Source organism: Glycine max, chromosome 3, assembly GCF_000004515.6.
Source record: "Glycine max cultivar Williams 82 chromosome 3, Glycine_max_v4.0, whole genome shotgun sequence".
Classification (NCBI taxonomy): domain Eukaryota; kingdom Viridiplantae; phylum Streptophyta; class Magnoliopsida; order Fabales; family Fabaceae; genus Glycine; species Glycine max.
In genome coordinates this window covers 2,756,636-2,783,137 of record NC_016090.4, presented here as the reverse complement: position 1 = coordinate 2,783,137, position 26,502 = coordinate 2,756,636, and the positions used below count along the sequence as shown (strand labels likewise).

General features: G+C 27.7%; 3 protein-coding genes across 3 annotated transcripts; all 3 read right to left on the bottom strand.

Moving 5' to 3' along the window:
• Positions 1-3,776: 3,776 nt before the first annotated feature.
• LOC100783654 (uncharacterized) lies at positions 3,777-5,117 on the bottom strand. The gene is made up of 2 exons (XM_003521763.5): positions 4,917-5,117; positions 3,777-4,645 (listed from the first exon to the last, which is right to left on the bottom strand). Exons 1-2 carry the CDS (start codon positions 4,971-4,973, stop codon positions 4,043-4,045), a joined length of 660 nt encoding a protein of 219 aa, XP_003521811.1. The 5' UTR covers positions 4,974-5,117; the 3' UTR covers positions 3,777-4,042.
• An 8,118-nt stretch (positions 5,118-13,235) lies between these two features.
• Positions 13,236-13,721, bottom strand: LOC102669606 (self-incompatibility protein S1). Its single transcript, XM_006577335.3, has one exon. The coding sequence runs from the start codon at positions 13,719-13,721 to the stop codon at positions 13,236-13,238; it is 486 nt and encodes a 161-aa protein (XP_006577398.3).
• A 7,368-nt stretch (positions 13,722-21,089) lies between these two features.
• LOC102659570 (S-protein homolog 24) lies at positions 21,090-21,635 on the bottom strand. Its single transcript, XM_006576349.4, has one exon. The coding sequence runs from the start codon at positions 21,626-21,628 to the stop codon at positions 21,140-21,142; it is 489 nt and encodes a 162-aa protein (XP_006576412.1). The 5' UTR covers positions 21,629-21,635; the 3' UTR covers positions 21,090-21,139.
• Positions 21,636-26,502: the final 4,867 nt, after the last annotated feature.

Here is a 26,502-nt window from a genome sequence, read left to right as displayed (position 1 = left end):
AATCATGTTTCTTACCATATTCTTAAGAGTTCTGTTTCGTCTTTCAGCCACACCATTCATGCTAGGTGACCCCGGCATGGTGTACTGTGGAACGATTCCACATTCCTCTAAGTACCTAGAAAAGGCCCTGGACATTGTTCACCTGAACCATCATATTTGCCATAGTATTCACCATCACAGTCAGATTTGACACACTTTATTCTTTTGTTGAGTTGATTTTTAACTTCAACTTTAAATGTTTTGAACACATCTAGAGATTGTGACTTTTTATGTATAAGAAACAAGTATGCATATCTAGAGTAATCGTCTATGAATGATATAAAATATTATTGACCATTCCACGAAAGTGTATGAAATGGCCCACAAATGTCCGTATGTATCAATTCCAAGACGTATGTAGCCCTATATGCACTTAATTTCTTGTTTTTGGTATGTTTACCTTTAATGCATTCAACACAAACATCAAAGCTTATGAAATCAATGGAATCCAAGATTGTGTTTGACACAAGTTGTTCAATTCTGTTCTTAGAAATGTGACCTAAGCCCTTGTGCCATAATACTCCTGAGTTTGCATTATAAGCTACAGTATCAAGTAAATATATATTATCATTAGCCAAGAGTGAACCAGTTCCAACAATATCTGAATTAAAAGACAACCTGAACACATTGTTTCCAAATGAACACAAATAACCCAATTTGTCAAAATAAGAAACTGAAACCAAATTCCGTCTAAATGACAATACAACAAAAGTGTCTTTCAAATCCAACTAAAAACCAGTACATAATAATAATCTAAAGTGCCCTACAGCTTCCACTTCCACCGATTTACCATCTCCAACATAGATCCATCTTTCATAATCGATTGGCTTCCGGTAGCTTAGACAGCCTCTTCTTTTCACGCCAAGCATGATATTTGGTACATTTCTTCTTTATATGTCCAGGCTTATGGTAAAAGAAATACTTGTCACCTTGATTTTGTTTCTTTTGTGTTTGCTAGTGATATCCTTGTTGTTGTTCGAGCATTGATAAAAAAAATATTGATAATAAAAGCATATCAAATAACAAATCCATCTTTTGATGTGACTTATCATTCACATGCAAAATCTCATGATTATGACACGTTCAACATCATAGGTGTGTATGTAACTTAGTTAAATGACAACTTTCCTTTGGATCAATCACCATTCGTATAAATAATCACACACGTTAATATCTAACCTTTCTCATGAACAATATACGCAAGAGAGATCGCTTTGGTGATATCTTGATTCAATTAGCTCATTTAAATGCTAAATAATTAAAATGATATGCTATAACTGGATTTTGAACATTGACGCACCAAATCCAAAATAAAAATGTTTCTTGAGTAAATTATTTTAACTTTATTTATTTATTTTAAATTTTAGAAGCCCATGATTATTATTTTAATACACTGCAGTGGCCTCTAAAAGTAAGAACAAGCACATCAATAATGCATTTAAATTTATACTTATTATCCCACATGAAATAAGTACATGGTACTCATAAAATGCATAACCCATTGACACATCTAATTTGTATGCCTACACCGTAGTGTTACTCTACATGTGTTACATTGATTCATTGTTACCAAGTATCATTTACTACTTGTGAATTTGTCAAGCTTATAGCATGTACATAACATTACAAAATCATTTTCATGTAACATTTCCATATTGCCTATCATGCAATATACTCTAGTGAACAATTGTCATATTAATTTGATGTTATCAATCACCCTTTATATGATTGTTCATTCCGCACTAATGTGATCATCTCATTTTGTTTCCTCAAAACATTGTACCTAATGTGTGTATGTTATCCAAACATCATACATGAATCAAGTATGGGTGGCTCTGATACCAAGTGTTGAGATTCAATTCCAAATGTTGAATTCAATCAATCAGCCTAATTTGATTCTAACAGACAATCATCAAACCTAACCACATGATTTCTATTCATGCAGAAAGAAAATTAATGTATAAAGATTAATAGAACCCGTTTGTGTTCCCATACTCAAAATCATAGTGAAAACTAATGCGAAAGCGTATATGGATTAGTCATAATGGAATGATGATGAAAGGTTTACCAGAAGATTGATTGGTTTTATGATCTTCCAGGTGTAAAGAGCTTTTTTCTCTGAATTTTTTTATCTTTTGACGGGCTAGAGAGAGAAAAAGCTAAACTCTGTGTTGGGTTGTTCTCTATAAATAGGGGACCATAACTCTTATATTGGTAAGTTTGGTTGCTCTCTACAAATGGAGGACCATAACTCTTATATTGGTAAGTTTGGTTGCTCTCTACAAATGGGGGACCATAACTCTTATATTGCTAAGTGTCATCATCTTACCCCATATCTACACAATTAACCTTTCATGACATATATACCCTTAATCATACTTTTATATATTTTGATTAAACCACTTTAATATTTTAACTAATTATATAGTGACCATAACTCAATTATGTGATATATATATATATATATATATATATATATATGACCCAAACTTACTAATACATCAGACAAAAAAATTATGCACGCATTCTTGCATGCCTAGACTATCTTTTCTTGGACTCACCGTCGTCTACCCATTCTTGCAGCGACAACTCCCTCGTTTGGATGCACACATAGGTACCTTGCATGCTATTAGTATTTAATATGAATCTTTTACTAAGAATTTAACAATACCAATTGATGAATTTTGAAACAAGGATTCATAGTTAATCTTGGAACAGCGTATTTTACTAACAAAGATTCTTGATTATGTATGAAAGAAAGATTTTTTTTATTAGAATACACTGATGCATAAATGTTGAATCCATGCATGACCACGCTAGAAATTAAGAATATTCACCTCTGTTTTCCACCTTCGTCTAAATCCATATAAAAACAACCATCTTTTTTACGATGCATCCTACCCATTGTTTTGACACTTCTGAAGAAGATATAAAGATAATTAATAGGTCAATGGTACGTCCTCTTTGAATTGACAAGATACAAAGATAATTTTACTATATTTATATTAGTATAGTTATAAAATATTATTTTAGATTTATTTTATGCTTTTAATAATTTTAAAAATAATGAAAGTGTAATTTCTTATGTTATTATTTTCTCTATAGATTCTTAAAAATATGAAATAACATTATATTATATCAATAATTGATAATTCTTTATAAGATTGTAATAAGAAATGTTATGAGAAATAAAGGGAGAATAGATTTTAATAAATAAAAAAAGTAAATTATACTAATTTCTTTGACTTTTTTTATTTGATAATATTGTGATTAAGGTTTTAGGCTCTCAAATGATATTCCAAATATCTCTAATGGCACCACCCTAACTAGAGCCTTAAGTGCCTTGCATTGCTATTTGATTAATGTTTGACGGGAGTTATAATAATACTTAAATTAAAGTTTATTGTCTCCCCAAGAGGCTACTAGTGTACTAGTGTATTATGTGGAAATCCAATCACAATTAATAACAATATTGGCCGATAAAAAAAAAGTATAATTACAAATTTCTGTACTTATAACCAATGAAACAAGAAAATGAATATAAAAAATTAACTTGTACCAATAAAAAAATCAATGACCAGGCGGTGGTGAAAAAAAAAGAAAAAGGACTGGCTGTTGTGTAGAGTCTTCCACAAAAGCCAAGATATTAGTTCCAAACTCAAATAGTAAAATGCAGAACAAAAGAAGTAACAAGGACATAGAAGGCTACAGGAATTGAAAAAATGAACAGGGTGATATAACCATGCTAAACCAAATTTTACTCATCCTGTTTTACTTTCATAGCTTCTTTGGCCTGTGAAAAAAAATTAACAGGACAACTGCTTTACACAAATATACACTAAAACACATGCAAATAAAAGACCACTGAATAGCAAAAGCAAACAGCTCCTGTTCTACTTTACATTCCTAAGAGGTAACCTTCAGACCATGAGATCTATTATGCGTACACTTCAATTAATCATTTCATATTATTCAAAAACAAAATCTATGTCAATTTGTAGCCTTAAACTTCAATCTGCATTTTCCTATCAGGAGAGGTGACCCTAAAAATATGTTCTTCTCCTGTGCATTTGTCCACCTGAACAATCCAACGACTCTTCCTTTGTACAACCTTGTCATCATTAACCTTCACAATATTGGGATCTATTTTGGCCACCAACAACCCTTCTCCAATGGGTAAAAATGATGCTTTAAGTTGTCTCCACCTTGAGACCCTATGCTTAACATTATATCCAACCACAATTGCCCCATTTTTGTTGGCACCTTTAAATGCTGCTAGAAAAACTTCCTTTGCGTTGGTGATGTCACAATCTACAAGCACAAAATCAGCTCCTTTGTATTCCCCTAGCAGAAGGGTTTTCACATCACCTACAACGAACTCAACACGATCTCCATGAACTCCTAGAGCTTTTCTTGATGCATCTGACTCGATTTGATCACAACAAATGCACACCACACGGCCATTAGTTTGGTGAGCAGCTGCAGCCAGAGCAAGCGTGGCCGAACCGGCCACGCCGGCACTGGACACCATCATGAGTTGTGCATTGTTGCCTGCTGCTATAGCAGATATGAACTCAGCTACATCAGGTTCTTTACCTCTTTTGGCCTGCATATTGAAAGAACAATCAAAATATATGATATGAAGTTATGAAACTAATCAAAGTCTTAAAAAACTATGTATGACTGATTTCATCTACTATATCAAGGTTTTTGATTTCTTTGCGACAATTTGCCACAATGTTAAAAATCATGACAAAATCGTGACTACAACTGTAACCACAATTTAAAACCTTAATCTTAGTTATGGGATAAAAGAAACAAGGAGTAACATAAGACAAACCTATCTTAATTGGTGGAATTTAGAAAGTGTTGCTTACCATTTTCAGTGCTTGGAGATAAGCTTTCTTGGCATTTTCGGCAGACCAATTAGCCATGTTGTTGATGTGTTTGTTTTCCTCAAATTGGAGATTTCTTTGGGTGCAATTTTAAGCTAGCTTTGATATGAAAAATATCGTTGCTTCATGTTTTTGGGGAGCTACCAATGCTATATATATATATATATAATAAATATGGTGAGAAAACCATAGCTTATCTCTGTCCTTGCTATTAAATATTTTAGACTTTTTTGAGTTTGGAAGCAACTGAGGGAGGCTGTTATCGTAGATTCTCAGAATTCTACCGTCCAAACAGGCACCATTCATGTTGAAAGTCTCACTACAAAATAAATATATATAAATTTTGGTACATTAGATTCTCCTTTCAAGGAGAAATGGTTGCAACAAGGCATCATATAACATTATAACATGTCCTTTTCAATATACATTATTCGTAGGGAAAAATTCACGTACATCTTTCCTAAATGACACGTGTCCTTCTCATTTAATAAGTTTTCCCACATTTTTTATCTTCCATCTACAACAGGGACACGTTAAGGGAGGGATTTTCTCCTTTTTGATAACCGTGAATGAATGAAAGGTGTGGAATTGGGGATTTTGATTTGAACTTTTCCCTTTAGATTGCAACCGAGACATTGAATTAATTAAGTGGTCCAAGCTAGCTACCTATTTCAAGAGGGTCTGGACCAACAACCTTGAACACCACATAGTGCACAGTGAAAATTAGTTTGATTCAACAATTGCTTAATAAGAAGCTAAAAAATTTGTCAAGAACCCAATATACCACAAGAGAAGAATTTGTATTTGTTCAACAAAATTTCAATAACGAAAAATATAGGAAGAAAACGCAGAGAAATGTGTGGTAAAAATTAATGAGACGAAAGAAAAATAGTAGAGCATATTCCATCAACACTTCCCATGTTTTTACTTGAATTACACAACAAGGATTTCCTCATTTTTTTAAACCTACTGAAAACTCCCTAACCTTTGTGTTCCCCTTATAGTAGCATCCATGTGTCCCAAAGGAACTTCGTTCGGTCTTGTGATTTATAAGTTTTGTTTTCTGTTTTTTTTTTTCAAAACACCTCATCTCCATATTTACACATCCACTCCTACATTTTCAAACATTATTGCGTATGATACCATTTGTTGTTTCAAATTTAGATTGTCAATATGCACTACCATTGTTTCTGAGAATATATACAGACTTGACACCACGAATTTTCACAAGTCACCAACATATCTAAACTCAAACCATGAAAATTTCCAAAGACAACACCAATACTCATCTTCCCTATATATTTTCTTCACTTCCTCACTCTCAAACCAATTGGCATTCCTAAAAGCCAAAGCCACAACCATTAAGGTTTAAAAATGCGTTTAAACACCAAACCCAAAACTCAAATTGGAGTACTTCAGTCCCCTCCAACTTTCTAAGCCCCAAACACGAAAACATTATGAGAGATATTTGAGGCATGAACAAACTCAGATCAGTGAAGATCAATGCACTACAATTTAGATCCGGGACTTGCGGATTTCCCAATTGATAATTCAGATCTAAAACGATATAGGAATATCGTATGTAATGTTGGAAAAGCAGATAAGATGTATTTGTGATATGTATAAAACATAGGGTACGGATATAATTATGTAATCAGGAATAATTTAGGGTTTTGATTTTTAAAACTAGACGTATGCTCAATCAACTGGGCTAGAGTTACTTATACAAACTATTAAGCTTTAAGATTGTCTTTGTTAATATAATTTTTGTGTAATAAAAAATAAAGTGATACAGCAGAAGAAAAAAACAATTGAAGTGATATACAATATATATTTTGAAAGTCACTAAAAATATGATACATTATATCAGCATGTATTGTTAAATATATATTGTCATTTATTTTTTGCTGAATGTATTAATTTTGATACCAACATAATGTGATATAAATTGACATAATTAACTATATATTTAAATATGTGATTAGAAATTCCATAAATAATACTGAAATATTTTTGAGTTATATTCAATAATTTTTTTTCTAAACAATTTAAAATTGGCTTTTCTGGAGCCTCGCCACTTATTAGTAGATAGCACAAAAGATCTGAGTTCAAATCGTCTGAGAACAAGGAAAAAATCTATCAAGACTTTGAGGGAAGAGACTAATCATATACAGTATTCTAAAGAAATCCATAATACTCAAAGGGTCAAAGTGGAATTCTCTATTAATCTTACCTCGAAATCTTAATTATACTTGTAAATCTCAATTAACTACTGGTAGTTAATTGCAGTCTCCTATGAGGGAATTTGTGTCCCGATAAAGCTCACACACTCAAGATTTACAAAGTAATCATATTTTTATCACCGTCCAAATCTTGTCCAGGCTACAAATAATGTACTAGTATGTATATACCTTAAAGGCTTAAACTATACTCCCGAATTCTAAGAATATTATTTAATTTGATTGATTTGAACATGCAAAGCACCTGGACATGTTCAATGCTGGAAGTAAAAGCACTTGTTGGCTTATTTTCTTTTCCTTTTTTAGGTATGGGAGCACTTGTTGTCTAGCTAGTTATATATATAGGCGTCAATTATCTTTTTTATTTTCATATATAAAAAGATTAGCATATGTTTAGACGAAGTTAGCCAAATGAAATTTTTTTTCATATACGAATTTCTAATCAATGTACTATTAGTTGGTGCCTTTAAAGTTCACCAAAAAAAAAGTTGGTGCCTTGATTTAACTCTAATGGCCGGAGTAGGAAGATTTTATTCAATGAATATATGGCACCATGTACAGTACCCAAAAAAATATAGTATCATATATTGATGTATTGAATTTAAAAAATAAAAAATGACCAAAATGATCAATAATAGGGCGACTGAAAATTTATTGAGGTTGTAAATTTTATTTTATTCTAACCTAAAATATATTTTGGTTCATGTGGTCTTAATTTGAACCCCAACGCGTATAATGCAAGGGATAGTAATCTGTCTGCCAACATTATGCGTTACTTGATTCTTGCAGCCTACCCCTCCTAATCGTATGTAATTTAATTAAGTAATGAACGAATCAATTAAACATTTCTTCTCTGGAGTTTTGGTCTATCCAAGATTTTGGTAACATGATTCAATTTGTCTTTATTAGCGGCCTTCATGCATTCATCTTTCTTACTAAGCATATATTTTTAATCGGTTAATTCAAACGATTAAAATATTAAAATCATTTGTCAGGAACAAATCAATTATATATACATCAATATTGAAGTTCTTGCTCCTCAACAATGTCATCTACATACCAACATAGTGTTAATCAAAGTAGAACCCTCCAGCAAAAAAAGAAATCAAAGTATAACTAAATTTAAATCTTTTAAATAAGATTTCAGGTTCCAGTAATATAAATAAGATAAAGAGAATTTCATTAAAAATAATTGTAAGTTAATCAAGTTCTAGATCTCCAACAAAATTTAATTATTAAAAAATAAATAAATATTTATATTAAAGTGGTTGGAATATGATTCTCATGTGTTTAGAACCCTCCATTTTTTTTTCATTTTTATGCGATTAAAAAGCATGACTTATATATATTAACCATTTTATTCGTCTAAAAAGATGTTAAACATTTTATTTTATTTCCAATTTTAGATAGCTGAAAAATAAAATTAAATTTATAGCAACCAAAATCAAAACTCTCTCACCTTAACAGGAATAAAAAGATATTTAAACTTAAAATTATTTGCAATATAACAAGAAAAACTATAGGATTTCAATTGGTAGTTGTCTCAATAAAGAGGGCGTGTCAAATAAGAGATTATCTTAGGTGGAGGAAGACCAAGAATTATAAGCAAAATCATTCAAAAATATTTATTTACATACACAATTTACAATAAAATGTTATGCTATTATTTATCCATTTAATCAGCATCATCTAGTAGGAAAAACTTGATTATTTTATTGTTGTTTGTATTATGAAATTATTCATCTAATTTTTTTTCTTTTAGTTTTAATTTTGAAATTATTATTTTTAAACAATAAAAAAGTAATAATATTGGTTGATTTCAGTCTAGTTTCAAGTGATATTCTTCTCAGGCTAAATCATAAATAGGACTTGTACATACATAGATCAAATCTGACCCTGATGCTATTCCCTTTAGTCTTTACACAACCCGTGCTTAAACTTAAGGGACTATATATGTACATACATATATCAGATTGGGTGTCAATAGGACTTATGTGTGTCATATAACATATCAATACCGAGATTCAATCTCTGGCGGAAATTATGAAATTAAAGGAAATATTCAACTTGACTCATAAAGATCCCGTTAACGTAAACACGATCCCGCTCCAACCAAGTTTTCGTACATTCAAAATGTATTTTTTTCTTAACAAATAAATTGTGATAGACAACCATATACTTAATTCTTTGGAAAGAAAATAAATCATTGCATTATTTCCTATGACCAAACGTTTGAGGTGCATATAACAAATCACAATCCACACTTTGGTGATGCTTTAATTTAATTTTCAGTAGCGCGTCGCATTCGAATTCATATATCTAGAAACTATTGGCTAGGGGACATATATACCACATATTTTAATTTTCATAGTCATGTTGCTATATATTAGTCAAATTGTGAAGCTAATAATAACGTTGGCTCGTGTTGCATCATGGGACTAAAAAGGATGGTGTGATGGCTATCACTTACTTTTATGATTCGTATTCTTTGTTTCACATTCAAGTTCATACTTATGCTTTAGATTGTCTTTGATGGTTCTGCCAATGGAAACATGAATGAGTTTTGTCTTTGTTTGGCCTTCAGTGGTTGGAAAGTCACGAGAGGCACCCACTAAAGTGCTTTTATACTTAGTTATTAATAGACCAAAAAACTAAAAGCATATTATTGCTTATCAGTAGCTTCACATTATAAAACAAGAAAAAATGTTAAGAACAAAATAATACATTCAAATGATATGTAGGAGACAAAAACATAATTCGGGGACTGCATTTTTGGACTAAAAATGATGTACCGTGTTTGTTAAATATGTGAAACAATTTTCTTATTAAATCTTAATACTTAAAATTAATTTGATAATAAGTTATATTTTTAAAGATTAATTTGATATTAAATTATAAAATTTAGGGACTAATTTATCATTTGTAGAACTAATCCGTCATAATTTTTATACATCTGGGGATTAAAATTAATTTTTTTATATTTCAATAACCAATTTATTATCATCTCATATTTTTATAGACTAAAATAAATATTTATTATTTATCCTAAATTTTAATAAGCACACAATCTCACTATAAAAAATTATATTGTATATCAATTAAAAACTATTTTTGGTATAATTTTAATTATAAAAGTAAATAAACTTATTATATATATATATATATATATATATATATATATGATTATTTATAATTGGATAACGATTTAAAATTTTTACATTATCATTTATTTTTAAATTGTGGGTTATATCTCCTCCCTTCTTCCCATGGCTAAAATACGAATCGTATTAGATTGTTTTATAAAAACCAACAAAAATTAATAAGTAGATGAAATAAAATAATAATTTATAACTAATTAGCATTATTATTAATAATAATAATAAAACTAATATTATATTGAAAAACTAACCCGATATTTATTTTACAAAATTTTTTAAATGCGATACTTATATTGATACGGAAAAAGTATTATTTATTCGTGGTAATATATACTATAATTCATAATTTTATCTTACTTTACAATTTAAGAAAAAAAATTCGTTTCATTATTCGTTTCCTTGCGTAATTAATTAAGAAAATTTATAAGGACTTGTCCAAATTAGGCTCTTTAGGCATATTATTCTACACATACCACCTCAAGCCAAAGAAATAGGGAAATCCATATTGTTAGTTTTTATTTTTTTAGGAAATCCAAATTGTTAGTTGAAATATACAGGTTTAGTCACAAATTTTATCATCTAATTTTCATTATTTCATAAGTTTTATCACTTAATTTTTATTGTTTTTGTAGGTTTTGCTACCAATCTTTATTCCACAAATTATACAACCTAACTTTTAATATTTCACCAATTTTACTATCTAAAATTTAATTTTTTTTATATATATTACCATCACATGGGTAATAAAATGACATCATATTTTTAATTTACCTTTTTTTGGTGACAGTGAACAGTGTTAAAATGTGTAAAATTTGAAAACATAAGTGATAAAGTTTACAAAATAACAAAAGTTGAATGATAAAATTTGTGATTAAATGTTTTATATATATATATATATATATATATATATAATCAACACAACATTAATAGAACTATGTACTATAAGACCATTATAACGCATCTACGAATAAGGATACCCACCTAGCTCAGGCTAAAAGAAATCAATACCATTTACTCTAGCATAGGTTAATAACTTAATATTATGGATATAAGGTTATTTTTAACAAAATTAGTTGAAAGTTTAAAGTTTTTAAGCTAATTTATTAAATCATATTTGTTCAGTAAAACTAGTTATTAAATTAATTAAAAAATATAAAATGAAATATTTTAAAAAGATAATAAGAAAAATGAATAAATATTTTAAAGATAAAAAGGAAATAAAATATAAAAAACTATAAACTAGTATTTTAAAAAATATTACTTAAAGCAGTATTTTTTAAAAAAATTATTTATCAATTAGTTAAATAAATTTTTTAATTAGAAAAAAAAATTAAAAATTAATTTAAAAGATTTAATTTGACAAACATAACCTGTATATCTTTCTAGAGGCCTCTCAGGCGAGCGATCCAACCCTTATTGAACATTCTATAAATATAGTCAGCATTAGTTTTAGTAAACTATATTACGCACAATATTGATTTTGGTAAACTAATAGTAGGCAATAAATACACATTTTCTTATTAAATTTTTTTTTTCAAACCGCAGGTATCTTCTTTTAATTAGGTGTAGTTTCTTTTTTTTATATAGATTTTTTGGTTTGTGAGGTTTCTTATTTAATCGATCGATTTGATTGTTTACAAATAATTTGGTTTGATTTTTAACGTAACATTATATTGGAAAATGAAAAAAGAATAATAATATATTTTTATTACCATTATATTGTAATAAGAATATAATTTTATTGTTTTTATAATATTTAAAGTATTTTTTTTTGGAATAAGTTAAAGTATAAAAATTAATTGTATTAGATGCAAACTGATAAAATTGAATAACTAATGTACAATAAATGTAACAATTATTCATGATTTAAAGAAGGTCTTGCTAATCGTTTCTCTTAAGGGTATTAGTTAAGAAATTAAAAGAAAAATATATATAATATATAAATTATGAGAGATCGTAAAAAAATATTATCTCCCGATAAAATTATTGTTATTTTTATTTTCTTAACTAATACTCTTAGAGTACTGAAAATAAGTCAAATTATAATTTCAAATTATAAGAAAAGCTATTAATTTTTTAAAGAAATCATTTATTATCTATTAATGGTACAATAAATGCAGAAAATCAAAGTCCTTTATTACATTTCTAAATTACCAAAATATCCCTATTTTATAAAATAAAGATCACAACAATATGAAATAATATCTAGTTTTGTCTTGTGTGTTTTGCCAGACAACCCAGCAAGAAAAAATGATTAGCTTTACTCTCAATTATAAGCAAAATATATATATATATATATATATATATATATATATATATATTTCACACTTATTAACAAATTAATTATTTTCATTTAATGTGAGTCTCAATTAAAAATTGAACATTTCTTTTAAATTATTTGTCATTAGAACTTGATATTGAGTATAAAAAAGTCTTTAACCTCGTTAAATAAAAAACATTTTAAAAATAATCAATAAATAAGGTATTGAAGAAGTAAGTCTCTACGAAAAACATTTTACACCATTAATATATGTATTTCTAAAATATGTTTCTTATCTTGCAATTAAAAAAATTCTCTAATTATTTCATTATACTTTTCCGATTTATAAGATAGATAAGAGAAGAGAAGGAGAGAGTTCACATAAAAAATTTATAAAAGTAAGAGACTGAGAAAGTAATTGGGTAAGAGAACATAAAATAATTAACTTGCTATTTTAAAATATGAATAATAAATAAAAACAATAGGCGATTGGAAAATAAATTGTGATCAAATAAAGGGAAATAATAATTCTTTATTAGCAAAACCAGAAAATAGATAGCTACATAATGATTATCCATAGTTTTATTTATTTATTATTTTCTTTAGCATAACATAGGCATAAAACTTTTAAAAAGATGGTATATTAATTGGGAATATACCATGAAAATCTCTTCTCCCACTTAGATTGGAACTGATTAAAAAAATAGGCTCCATCGTTTTTTAGAATTCGATAGCATTGGGTATCACAAATCATCTCCTCAACTTCGACACTATAAACTTCAAAACTCTCATGCACATTGTTTGCATCCATGGTGCACCAATAAAGAGTCGTGCCTCCAATGTTGTCTCTGAAGGACCATTGTTGGTACTTTCCAACAGCAAGAACATGTTGGTGAAAATCATCGTCCTTCGATTGACAATGGAGATACACAACAATTCCATTATTCATCCCATTTAAAACGCGAACAGTTTTCTTCCCATCAAGAAGGCCATCATGCAGACCTAGATCATCTTGATGATTAGCAAGAATTTTCCTCCCACCATTTTCTTGTTGACTGATCTGCACTGCAGGGACTCTGATAATCATCAAGAATAATACAATAATTGTGATGACCAAGGCCTTCAACATGTTTCTGAGATAATAACAATAAACCGATCTCATAATCTATTTCAATTACTTCATTCCCAGTCCTGCCCTGCAGTCATATATATAGTCCAGTTGTCGCCACGTTACTAACATATGAGGAAATAATCAATCAACTAGAAATTCTTTCAAATCAATTTGTATAAAGAATTAAAAGTAGAATATACCATCTGATTAATTGAATACATAAATGTTTATAGTAAAAATATATTTGTATATAATATAATTAATTTCATTTTATTAAAACACCCGTTGTCCGTATGTAATTATATATGTATGTGTCTTTCCCTTTTTCAACAATAAAATTAAAATGTTTATATTAGGTCGATTTTAATTTATAAGAATAAGATAATAAATAATTTTAGATTAATATGAAATTTTACATATATAATTTATGTGAAATAAACTTCCAATCCAATGATAAGTTTTAATTAAAAAATATTATTCAATTGAAAGTTATAAAATAATGTAATAATTATTAAAATTATACCCATATAATTTAATTTCTCCTCATATATAAAAAAAATATTTTTTAATAAAACATTTTTGCAGCTTGATTTCTATCTCTCAAAGTCCTAGACCAAGTTAAGAATTTGATAATCTGCAACTTATTAACAATACGTACAACTTATATTCAAGTTATTCACCGGATCTAACCAAGATCAGAATAAAAGTTAAAAAGAATATATATATATATATATATATATATATATATATATATATATATATATCTTAAAATATACTTGGGATTTCAAATTATTTAAATTTTATATTTATTTCTTAATAAATTGTTTCTTTATTTTTATTTTCTGATTAAATAAATTTTTTTATTCATTTTTTTAGTCCCTCTAAATTAATTTTTGTATTTATTTCCTGATAAAAAAATCATTTATTATTAACCCCTTTAAGAAAGATTAATAACAAGAAAAAAAAACAGAAACAAACATAAATTTTATTAATTTATTAAGAATTAAAAAATATCAATAATTAAAAATAAAATTATTACTTTAGCAGGACTCAACCCAAAAAATTTTATCAAAGAATAAACATAACAAACAAAATAAATTACTCTCAGAAGGTGCTATTCAATTCAATGGCCAAGACATTTGAAGCAGTTAATGATGCATGTTGTACAGCTTTAAAAGCTTACAATGTCATTTCAGCGTGTGTTGATCAATAAAATAGTTACGAGAGACGCATTGTCTCGCAGGGGAGTGCTGAGGAACGATGCTGACAGGCGCTGTGTGTTATGCTCAAGCGAAGACGAGACTGTTAAACACATTTTTTTGGACTGCAGAGTCGCAAAAAAAATATGGCAGCAGGTTTGTCTTTGGCTGGATGTTCCGGTTGTGGAAGGGGAAGATATTCAAGCCCACTTTATGGCATTCGGGAAGCTAATTAAAGGGAAGAAACAAAAGCGAGTTAAACATCTTATATGGATGGCGGTAATTTGGAATATTTGGTTGACAAGAAATAAGGTAATCTTTAAAGAGGAGGCTACTACAATTCTGGTTATGATTTCGGGAATAAAGGATTGCGCTTGGGCTTGGTTCAAGGCGAGGCAAGGGAGAATTTGTTGGGTTGGATGGTCGGACTCGTATAATTGCCCAATGGGATACCTACTTTCATTGTAACGTCAAGTTTGGTGGACGTAGCAGCAGAATACTGTAAGACAAGTAAAGAGGAGGTTTTAGCATTGGGTAATGGTCAAGCACATAGGAGAAAACTTGGTTTACTGTTGGTGTGGAGAGCTTCTGCATAATTAACAAATTGGAAGGATATTGATGCATAAGTAAATTGGAATGTGTTTTAACTAGAATGATGATGCTACATAAATAATTAATAATTTGGAGTGTATTTCATTGGAAGGATGATGCTGGAGTGTGCTGGAGTTGTGCTGCATAATCAACACTGACAGACGTGGGAGCATGAAAGAATTAGTAGGAGTGTGTTTTATTGTTGGATGGGTTAGAAATAAACTGTATTGCTCTTTTGTAGGAGGTGTTTTTATGTATCAACTGAACACATAAGCATGTATTTTGGGATTCTCTTTTTCCTCCTTGAGTCTTTTTCCCATAGGGTTTTGGCTCTTGGAGGTTTTAATGAGGCCCCCCGTTTTCTCCCGAGTACACCTTGTACTTCGGATGAATCAATCTTTGCTTATCTAAAAAAAAAACATCAAGAACAATACAAGGAAGAAAAGGAAGATGGTTGCTTGAGAAGTTAAATGTTCTTATTGATTTGACTTTTGACGGTGTCCATCTAGGCTTTCAAAGTTGTTTCTTGATGGTGTTACATATATTAACATCTCATGAGAGAGAGAGTATTAATATCTAATGAAATTTGATGGAGCTAATTAACACAATATAAAAAGATACAGAGATAGCTCCAGGTTTACGATCTTTTTATATTTTCGTATTTTTAATCAATATATTTTATTAAAATTTAGAAAATATTATTTTAGTTTTATTTTATGATTTTAAGATTTTTTATTAATATATTTATGATTTTTTTATGTTATTATTAAATTAGAAAAAGATAAACTAAAAATAGAAAAAATAAAGAGACAGACTAAACACACCCCTAATGTTCTTATCACTTCGAAATAAACATTTTCTTTATATATTTGACGTTGCATCTTTTTTAATTTTGAACAACTACCTTGCATACTCTGAGAAGCTATGGAACATTCGTTGGTTATACTGTCATGGTTAGCCATGATTGACACAAATTCTACTTCGGATATATAGTTTTGATGAGAAAGTTAATTATGATAAGATGTCAACATGTTATTTCATTCATTTATTGTTTTACATTGCTTATTAGAAAATATAATAAGATATTAGAAATAGGAAAAAATTATTGTGATAAAAAATTCAATCTTATTTATAAATCAAGAATAATCCAATTTTGTGCTTCCGAAAATATATCCAGTTTCTATATTTCTTCTTGCTTTTATTTTTTATGTCGTATCAAGTTGTTTACGATTATCCAATTAAGATTTAAATACTTTTTACATGACTATAAGACGTTCCTTGTCATTACTTAAGCAAAAATGTTAAATGCAAGGAGTTAATATAAAACAAATTACCAAAAGCTTGCATGTCTTAAAGATAGAAGCTATTTTTGGTTGGATTTAAAGAAATTTAACAACGTAATTAGTAAGAGATGGAGAAAGACACAAATTTATAAAAGAAAGAGACTTCAGAAAAAATTTATAAAAGTAAGAGACAGAGAAAGTAATCGGTAAGAGAATGAACATGAAATAATTAACTAGCTATTTTAAAATATAAATTATAAATAAAAACAATTGGCAATTGGAAAATAAATTGTGATCAGATAAAGGGAAAAGATAATTCTTTATTAGCAAAGACAAAAAAAAATAGATGGCTATACATAATGATTATCCATAGTTTATTTTTTTTAGCATAGCATAGGCATAAAACTTTTAAACAGATGTTATATTTGGAACATACCATGCCAATCTCTTCTCCCACTTAGATTCGAACTGATGATAAAAATAGGCTCCATCGTTTTTTAGATTCCGATTGCATTGGACATTACAAATATTCTCCTCAATATCGACATTATAAACTTCAAAACTCACATGCACATTGATTGCATCCATCGTGCACCAATAAAGAGTCGTGCCAAAAAGGTTGTCTTTGAAGGACCATTCTTGGTGCTCTCCAACGGCAAGAACATGTTCGTGAAAATCAGTGTCTTTCGATTGACAATGTAGATGCACAACAATGCCATCATTCATCGCATTTGTAACACGAACAATTTTCGTTCCGTCAAGAATGTCATCCACATGAATTTTCCTCCCACCATTTTCTTGTTGACTGATTTGCACTGCAGGGACTCTGATAATCAAGAATAATACAATAATTGTGATGAACAAGGCCTTCATCATGTTTCTGAGATAATAACAATAAATCAATCTCATAATATATTTCAATTGCTTCATTCCCAGTCCTGCCCTGCAGTCATATATATATATATACTTCAGTTGTCGCCACGTTACTGACATATGAGGAAATAATCAATCAACATTAATAAGAAATTGTTTCAAATCAATTCGCATAAAGAATTAAAATAGCTAGAATATATATTTTTTTATTTATAGTAAATCGATCTCATAATCTATTTTAATTACTTCATTCGGACCATAAATGTTTATAGTAAATCGATCTCATAATCTATTTTAATTACTTCATTCGGACCTCTGTGTGTGTGTGTGTGTGTGTGTATACAATCTGATTAATTGAATACATAAATGTTTATAGTAAACCAATATCATGATCTATTTTAATTACTTCATTCGCAGTCCTGCACTGCAGTCATATATATCTATAGTCCAGTTGTCGCCACGTTACTAACATATGAGGAAATAATCAATCAACATTAATAATTATTTCAAATCAATTTGCATAAAGAATTAAAAATAGAATATACAATCTGATTAATTGAATACATAAATGTTTACACTAAATATAATATAAAAATGCATATAATTAATTTCATTAATATATGTAATTAAGGTAATTACTCATGATTTTGGTGAAACTTAAACTTAATTAGATTGATAACTTGCTTATGTGTTATTCATATGCCCTTTCTTTGCACACATAAACAAAAATGGTAAGAGATGACTCATTTGAATAATACCAAAATATACTAATTTCTTAGTGTTTATTGTTTAAAAAGCATACATTTGCAAACATTTTAATTTATTGTTTTTCCCCCTAAATTATGGCTACTTCCCGTAAGCTATTTCTTCCTTTTGCAAGATTTTTTTTTCTTTGTTCTTTTGATATGTGTGTGTGTGAACTGTTTTTTTTTTTTTTTTACACAATATGCGTGAAGTGATTATTACTTTAGTATATGTCATATAAAAATCTGCTTGAATTAATTATTATAAGTTTTATAAAAATTGCTAACCTAATACTTACCCGTCATTTATATATATGTTGTCAATTATTTATCAAATATTTTTAATCAAAATTAATTTTATAGAATCTTCCTAAATAATTGTTTTATCTCATTAAATATATTATTGAACTAAAACATATAATAATGACTTTTTTAATGAATAATAATGAATTAAATATTTTATCATTTGTAATTTATTTTTTCAATTGATATTATATATATTATCTGAAAAACCATTATTAAAATAGTTTTAATAATACTTAATTTTGATATTTTTAAAATTTCTAAATATTTGTACTTCAATATTTTTTATTTTCATCATTATTAAAATAATTTATATAAATTAAATTAGTCTTAAAAAATATTTTTATTTTTAAAATATACTTTTTAACTTGACGAGATGCTGATTTTTTTATAAGAAAATTACCAAACAAATTTTAGCTTAAAACGAATTTTTAAGCTAAAGAAAAAAAAATCAGAAAACAACTTCTACTTTTATGTTTAAGTTCTTATTTTTAGCTTTCACTTAAAAGCAAGTTTTAAGTTAAAAAAAAAAATAGGGCCTTTTTCATTTGACGAGATACTGGTTTTTTATATATAAAAAATTACCAAACAAATTTTAGCTTAAAAGGAATTTTTAAGCTAAAGATAAAAAGAAAATCAACAAACAACTTCTAATTTTATTTTTAAGTTCTTATTTTAAGCTTTCACTTAGAAGAAACTTTCAAGTTTTTTTTTTAAGAAAAAAAAACAGGGCCAAACGTACCCTTAGTATTTGTATTGTTGAAATAGGAATTAGAGATTGTAAATTTGTTACACTTTTAAACGCTATTTTTGTCTTGTAATATCGATGCTATAAGATCCTATAATTGAGTCAATCCTTAATCATTAGAGATAATCGTTATAATTTATAAATATCTTGCTCAAAAGAAATTAAAAGAAATGTCTAATATCAAGGAAATGCCTGACTACTTATTTGCCATTTCATATATATGATTTTTTTTATTTTATTGAAATGTCTGAAATGGATCAAGGGAAATGCCTGGCTACTGAAATTAAAAGAAATGTCTAATAATTATAAATATTATACTTTAATTATAATTTTTTTAATACAAGTCTAAAAATATATATTTAAAACATTTTTATAAAAAGATTCATAAAAATATTTAACTCTTGCATGTCAAGGGTGACACACTCTAGTGTATATATATATATATATATATATATATATATATATATATATATATATATATATATATATATATATATATATATAATATTTATATATTATTAAAATTATTTATGTTAAATTTTATTAAAATTGAATATTAACAAATAAATAATTAAATAATTCATATTTTAATATATTCTATATTATTACATCAATTTAAATTAATTTATATAAATGAGATAATAAATAACTTTAAATATAATGAATTTTTGTAAATATAATTCCTCTCTCCTCCGCCCCTTCTCATTCTTCTATTAATGGTGCAATAAATGCACACAATCAAAGTTCATAATTACTTTTCTAAATTATCAAACTACCCCTATTTTATAATATAATGATGAGAAAAGTTAATAAGTATCATACTTAAGTCATTAAACTATAAACTTCTATCATTAGGTCCAGCATAGTTTGATAAATATGAAAAAACATTTTCTATATAGTTGGCTGATGTGCACGTACTACAGGAACTCTGATAATCATGAAGAACACAATAGCTGTGACTAAGTCCTTCAACACGATTATAGTGTTTTTAAATAATTAAAAGATTTAATCAATTTTTTTAATAATGTAATGACCTAATATTGAACTTTAAAATATAATTAATGAATTAATTGTATAATTAAATCTACATTTTTCTTTCATCTTAACTTCTATGAATTGATTTTTAACTTATGATAAGTTTATTACATTTTTTTCTTTTATAAGTATTTATGAAAAAGTTTATTTAAATAAATACATAATAGTTTATGATTAAGTGATGTATAAAAAACTATTTTTTATGCAACGACAATAATAATAAAAATCAAACTTAAGTTTTCATACATACTGTTTCACCTCTGTATATCATTAGGCTGACCTTGGTTAATATGAAAAACATTTACACCATTAACGTAACGTATTTCTAAAATATGTTTCTTACTTTGCAATTAAAAAATTAATATTATACTTTTCCCCCATGTGATTTATAAGACAGAGAAAGAGAGAGAGAGTTCAAAGAAAATTTATAAAAGTGAGAGAGAAAAGATTGGTCGAACTTCAAAGAACATGAGATAATTAATTAACAAGCTATTGTAAAATATAAATTATAAATAAAAACAATTGACAATTGGAAAATAAATTGTGGTCTGACAACATAGGAGATAATACTTGTTAATTATTAGCAAATAAATAGATGGCTACATAATGATTATCCATAATTTGTTTTATTTTTATAGTTTATCATAGGCATATAAAACTTTTAGACAGGTGTTAGTTTTGGAATATTCCAAAACAACATCTTCTCCCAGCGACCTTGGAACTGATTATAAAAATAGCCTCCATCGTTTTTCATGGTTCGATTACATTGGCTATCACACTTTGAATCATCCCTTTTGGCATTATAAATTTCAAAACTTGCATGCAAAGTGTTTGCATCCATGGTGCACCAATAAAGAGTCGTGCCAGCAATGTTATCTCTGAAGGACCATTCTTGGTACTCTCCAACGGCAAGAACATGTTGGTGAAAATCATCATCCTTCGATTTACAATGGAGATACACAAGAATCCCATCATTCATCCCATTTAAAACGCGAACAGTTTTCTTATCTCCAAGAATTCCATCATTATCATCTTCAGCACCAACAACAATATTTTTCCTCCCACCATTTTCTTGTTCATTGATCTGCATTGCAGGGACTCTCATAATCATCATCAAGAACACAATAACTATGGCCAAGGCCTTCAGCATGCTTGTGATATAATAATAATAATAATAATAATAATAATAATAATAATAAACTATGCTCACAATCTATTTTAATAATTTCACAGAACTCTGAAATTGCAACTTAAAAAGACACCGGAGACCACCAAAAAAAACTTTTGCATGTAACAGCAATTAATGTTATAAAGCAATTAATACTTTGAAATAAGTATATATGGTCAAAGAAATTACTAATTTATTAAATAATTTTTAAAAAAATATTTCTCATATGCTTAATAAATAAATAATTGTTAGTCAAACATTTATTATATAAATAATATTCATTTCATTCTTATTTATAAGATTCAAATTTAAAATGATATTTTTTTTCTTTTATTATAAGACTTAATACACAATATTTATTATATTAATTACTTTTAGATTATAAATACCTCTTATTGAAAGAAAAATATATATATTAACAAACTAATTAGAAGAGAGAAGTATTAATGATAAAGATAATTTTAAAAAATATAAATTTAAGATAAATTGATTACTATCAACTAAATAATCATTTTTCTTAATTATAATTAATTAGATATTTGAGTCTTATAGGAACTGAGGGGAATAGTACTTTAAAATAACTATGTGTGGTCAAAGCAATTAATATAATTTATTAAATGCTATTTTGATTCCATTCCACGAAGCTTTTTGTGAGTGTAAAAAAAAAGGCCTTTAGTTGTTTGCTTTAGCTTTGGCGTGAAAAAAATTAACTACATAACGGGTCACTTGATTGGTTACATGCATTTGTTAATGTGCAAATAAAAATAAAATTTAATTAAAAAATATTTTGTAAATTGAGAGGATAGCAGTAAATAAATAAGATTTTAATTTGAGTAAATACGATGCAAATTTAAGCATCAGAAAATATGACATCATACGAAATTAAGCACATTAATGATAGATGGAGTTCACATTTATTATATTGTAAAATATTTTTAAAGTCCTAAATAGAAGATAATTAACAGCATATAATGTGATTTATAAATCATCATCAGAACGACGGTTAAAAGATTGGTAATATTGAATTATAATTATTTTAAAGTGTAAGTGTATATCTATTTCATAATGCAATAAATTGGCGGATATGTGGGTTAAACATAATGCTCGGTACCTGTGGGATAAGGTGGATTGTAGCGGTTTCTAAGAAAATGTCGTTAATAAAGTCAAAATGAAAAGGATGATATGGGAATAAAATTAACATACATAGATTGTAGAATGATAACTGTGAAAAATGTGGGTTAAACATACTATTTTTCATGAAAAATAGTATGTTGAGTTATAACTAACCAAATCACATAGATAACTCACCAATTAGTATTTTAATTTTATCTAAATTTATAATTATTTAACACCAAAATATGTATAAGTGATAACTGTGAACAACCATGTCAATGAAATAAGGTGGATATGTGTATATCATTTCTTGTCTTTGTGTCCCCATCCCTGTTAAAGGATAAAATTTTGTATCACCCATATGGCCTAAGTTATATTTGTCATGTTTCTATCTTTTGTCCACTAAAATGGCTATCATTTTAAAATAATATATTTGTAGATTTTTTTGTTTATTTATAACTTTAAAATTAATTTTAAATGTAATTAAATTGAATAAGCCATAAATTGTAGTTGTAATTTTAAAATTAATTTTAGAAGTAATTAGTGTAATATATATTCAATTTACTAAGGTCATTGCTGTTGAAAAAAAAAAATCAATGTTTATGCTTTTCTAGAAGAAGGAATCAATGTTTATGTGGTGAATATATTTTTTACAAAAATATAAACTATATTTTTTCGTAATCATTAAAATATAACAATAAGATGAAAACGTTTGAGTAAAAGCAAATACCATGTGAATTTGTGTTATTAAAAACACGTTACCCTTACATGTTTATAAGTTTGTTCCCAGATTTTGTAGTGTCTGAACGTTGAACTTAGAACTGATTATGCTTTTAGTCTAGTACGCATTCACAAAAAAAAAAAAAAAATATCGTGTAGGATTTTACTTTTACAAGTTAGATTTTATGAATTTACATACCAATTTTAATGTAAATGATATATTATTATAATAATAAATATGATATCAGTAAATAATACATTTTTAGAACAAATATTTATTATATTATATTGAACAAAATTAATTTTCGTATTTCACAATCTAACATCACAATGCAGGCGTATGATAGATGAAAAAGTTTTTATTTTTCCAAAGATGATTCTCATGTTTTGTATGCAACTAATAAAAAAAATATTAACCAGAAATTATGATTTTCAAAAATCAATTTTAACTCACTTTTTTTTCCTGCAAAAACATTCTCAAGAAGGGGACATGAATTCAAGTTTCCCATGTGAAAAGAAAGTTTTAATTGTTTATTTTATAAAAAATTTAATTCCCAAGAAATATATTAAGATTAATCAATAGTGTTTTACACATTTCCGGCAATCATGATTTAGGAATTGACTTTTTCAGTAATCATAATTTTCAAGTATGAAAAAAAAATTCCCTATCAGAAATTAGCCGTATATAAGAATAACAATAATAATAATTTATTACAAAAATGAAATCTTATTTTATTAACTTGTGTCTCAAACAAAAGAACCATTTAATAAATAATACCATATATAGTATTTGACATCGGATAATCAAAACTTTGTATACAGCTGCCAAGTAGTTAATAGTTCAGGAAACACTTTATTTTTAAAATATAATTTTTTAACTTAATATAAAATAAAATAAATTTATTCTTAATATTTGGAAATGCAATTTGTTGTGGATGGTATGAAAGGAGCATCTACAATTCTACATTTGATGGTAGGCGTAAAAAAATTGGCTTGGTATCCGGTCAGTCCAATGCTACCTTGTTGCAATATAATCCCATGAACTTTTTTGGCACCCATACGGTATAGCAGTTGTCAAGAGTTATGTAATTAAAGATTTCCACATAATTGCTAGAGCATACAATTTAACTGTCAAATTTTAAAGAATAATTGAAATAAAATCAACTGCTTGCGTTTAGGCATCTAATACGTTCTTTAAAAAAATTGAAGGTAAAGATAATATATAATTAATTAAAAAACAGCAGCTAAACACATTCCACAAGAAATGAAAGAGGTTCAATCTAGCAGGGTACAGACAGAGAAGCAGTTTACATAGCCAAAAAGACAAAAACCGACCTACAAACATACCAACACACCCAAATTATATTTCAAGAAATTTAAAATGATTCATATAAAATAACTTGTTTGGATATAATATTTGAAAAGAAATTTAATTTGTGATATTTTTATGAATTATTTTGATTGATTAAAACAGTAAGATTTCAAATTTTCTCAAAAAATATAGAATTTGAAATTCTTTTTTCGGAGATGCTCACTCTCACTCATGTTCTTGCTCACGACTTTTTCTCGCTCAACACTCCCAACTACGAGTGACCAAAGTTTTTACGGCCTATATCGATATAAGTTGTTTTTCATCGACGTTGGCCAAGATTTTTTCGGTCAGAATTTTTTTGTATGATGTCAACCAAAATTTTTTTTTGCTGATATCGGTTAAGCTTTTTTTTAGATGATGTTGGTTAAGGTTATTTTCTCATTGACGTCAGTCATGGGGATTTTTTGCTAACGTCAGCCAAGAATTTTTTTTGGCCATTATCGTCTAGGTTTTTTCAGTTGATGTTGACTAATGATTTTATGGTCGATATCGGCTAAATTTTTTCTATTGACATCAGTCATGACTAACTTTAGAGTAAACACCTGTTAGGATTTTTCAGCCGATGTCAGCTAGGTTTTTCCAGCCAACATCAGCCAAAGCAATTTTTAGTCAATATTAGCTAGGGTTATTTTTCAGCTGATGTTAGCTAGGGTGTTTTGGCTGATGTCAACAAAATTTTTTTAGCCGACGTCGGTTAGGATTATTTTTGCTGACATCGACTAGGGTTTTCTACTAACGTCATCCAGAGCTATTTCTTAACCACATCAGCTAAGTTTTTTGGTTGATGTTGGTTAAGATTTTTTCTGCTAACACCAATTAGGTATTTTTGACCGACATCAGGCATGACTATTTTTAGTCGACATCGACTAGGTTCTTTCAGTCGATATCCACTAGAATTTTTTTGGTCAACATTGATTAGTTATGTTTTAGTCAACATCAGCCATGGCTATTTCATAACCAATGTTGGCTAGGATTTTTTGTCCAACATTGATTAGGATTATTTTTTAGCCAACTTAGACTAGAGATTTTTCGGTCAACATTGACCAGTGATGCTTTTCAGTCGAGGTCGGGTAGGTTTTATTGGTCGATATCGACCAAGTTATTTTTTAGTCAATGTTGGGTAGAGTTTTCTGTCAATGTCTACTATGGTTTTTAAGGCCGATGTTGGTTAGTAAGGGCTATTTATCAACTGAAAAATCCCCATAAGACATCAACCATAAAATCTCAAGCCGTAGTAGGTTAAAAATAGTCTGGGTCAATGTCGTTCGAAAAGGCCTTAGCCGATCTTGACCAACCAAACCCTAGACGATGTTGGTAAAAAAAACCTAGCCAACATCGACAAAAAATAAACTCAACCATCGTTAGCCGAAAAATAACCCCGATTGACGTAAGCTGACACAAATATTCCTGACATACTTTGACAAAATACCCTATTTAATATCAACCGAAAAATAATCTTAAATGATATCGGTTGAAAAACATTACTAGTTGTGATAAGACAAAACAATCCTAGTTAAAATTATCAATATTTTATATTTTTAAATTATTAAAAATTAAAAAATATTTTTTAATTAATGTTTTAAAACTAGATCATGTTTCTTTTCTATAAAGTTTAATATTGAAATTTTATCTATTTAAAATATAAAATTAA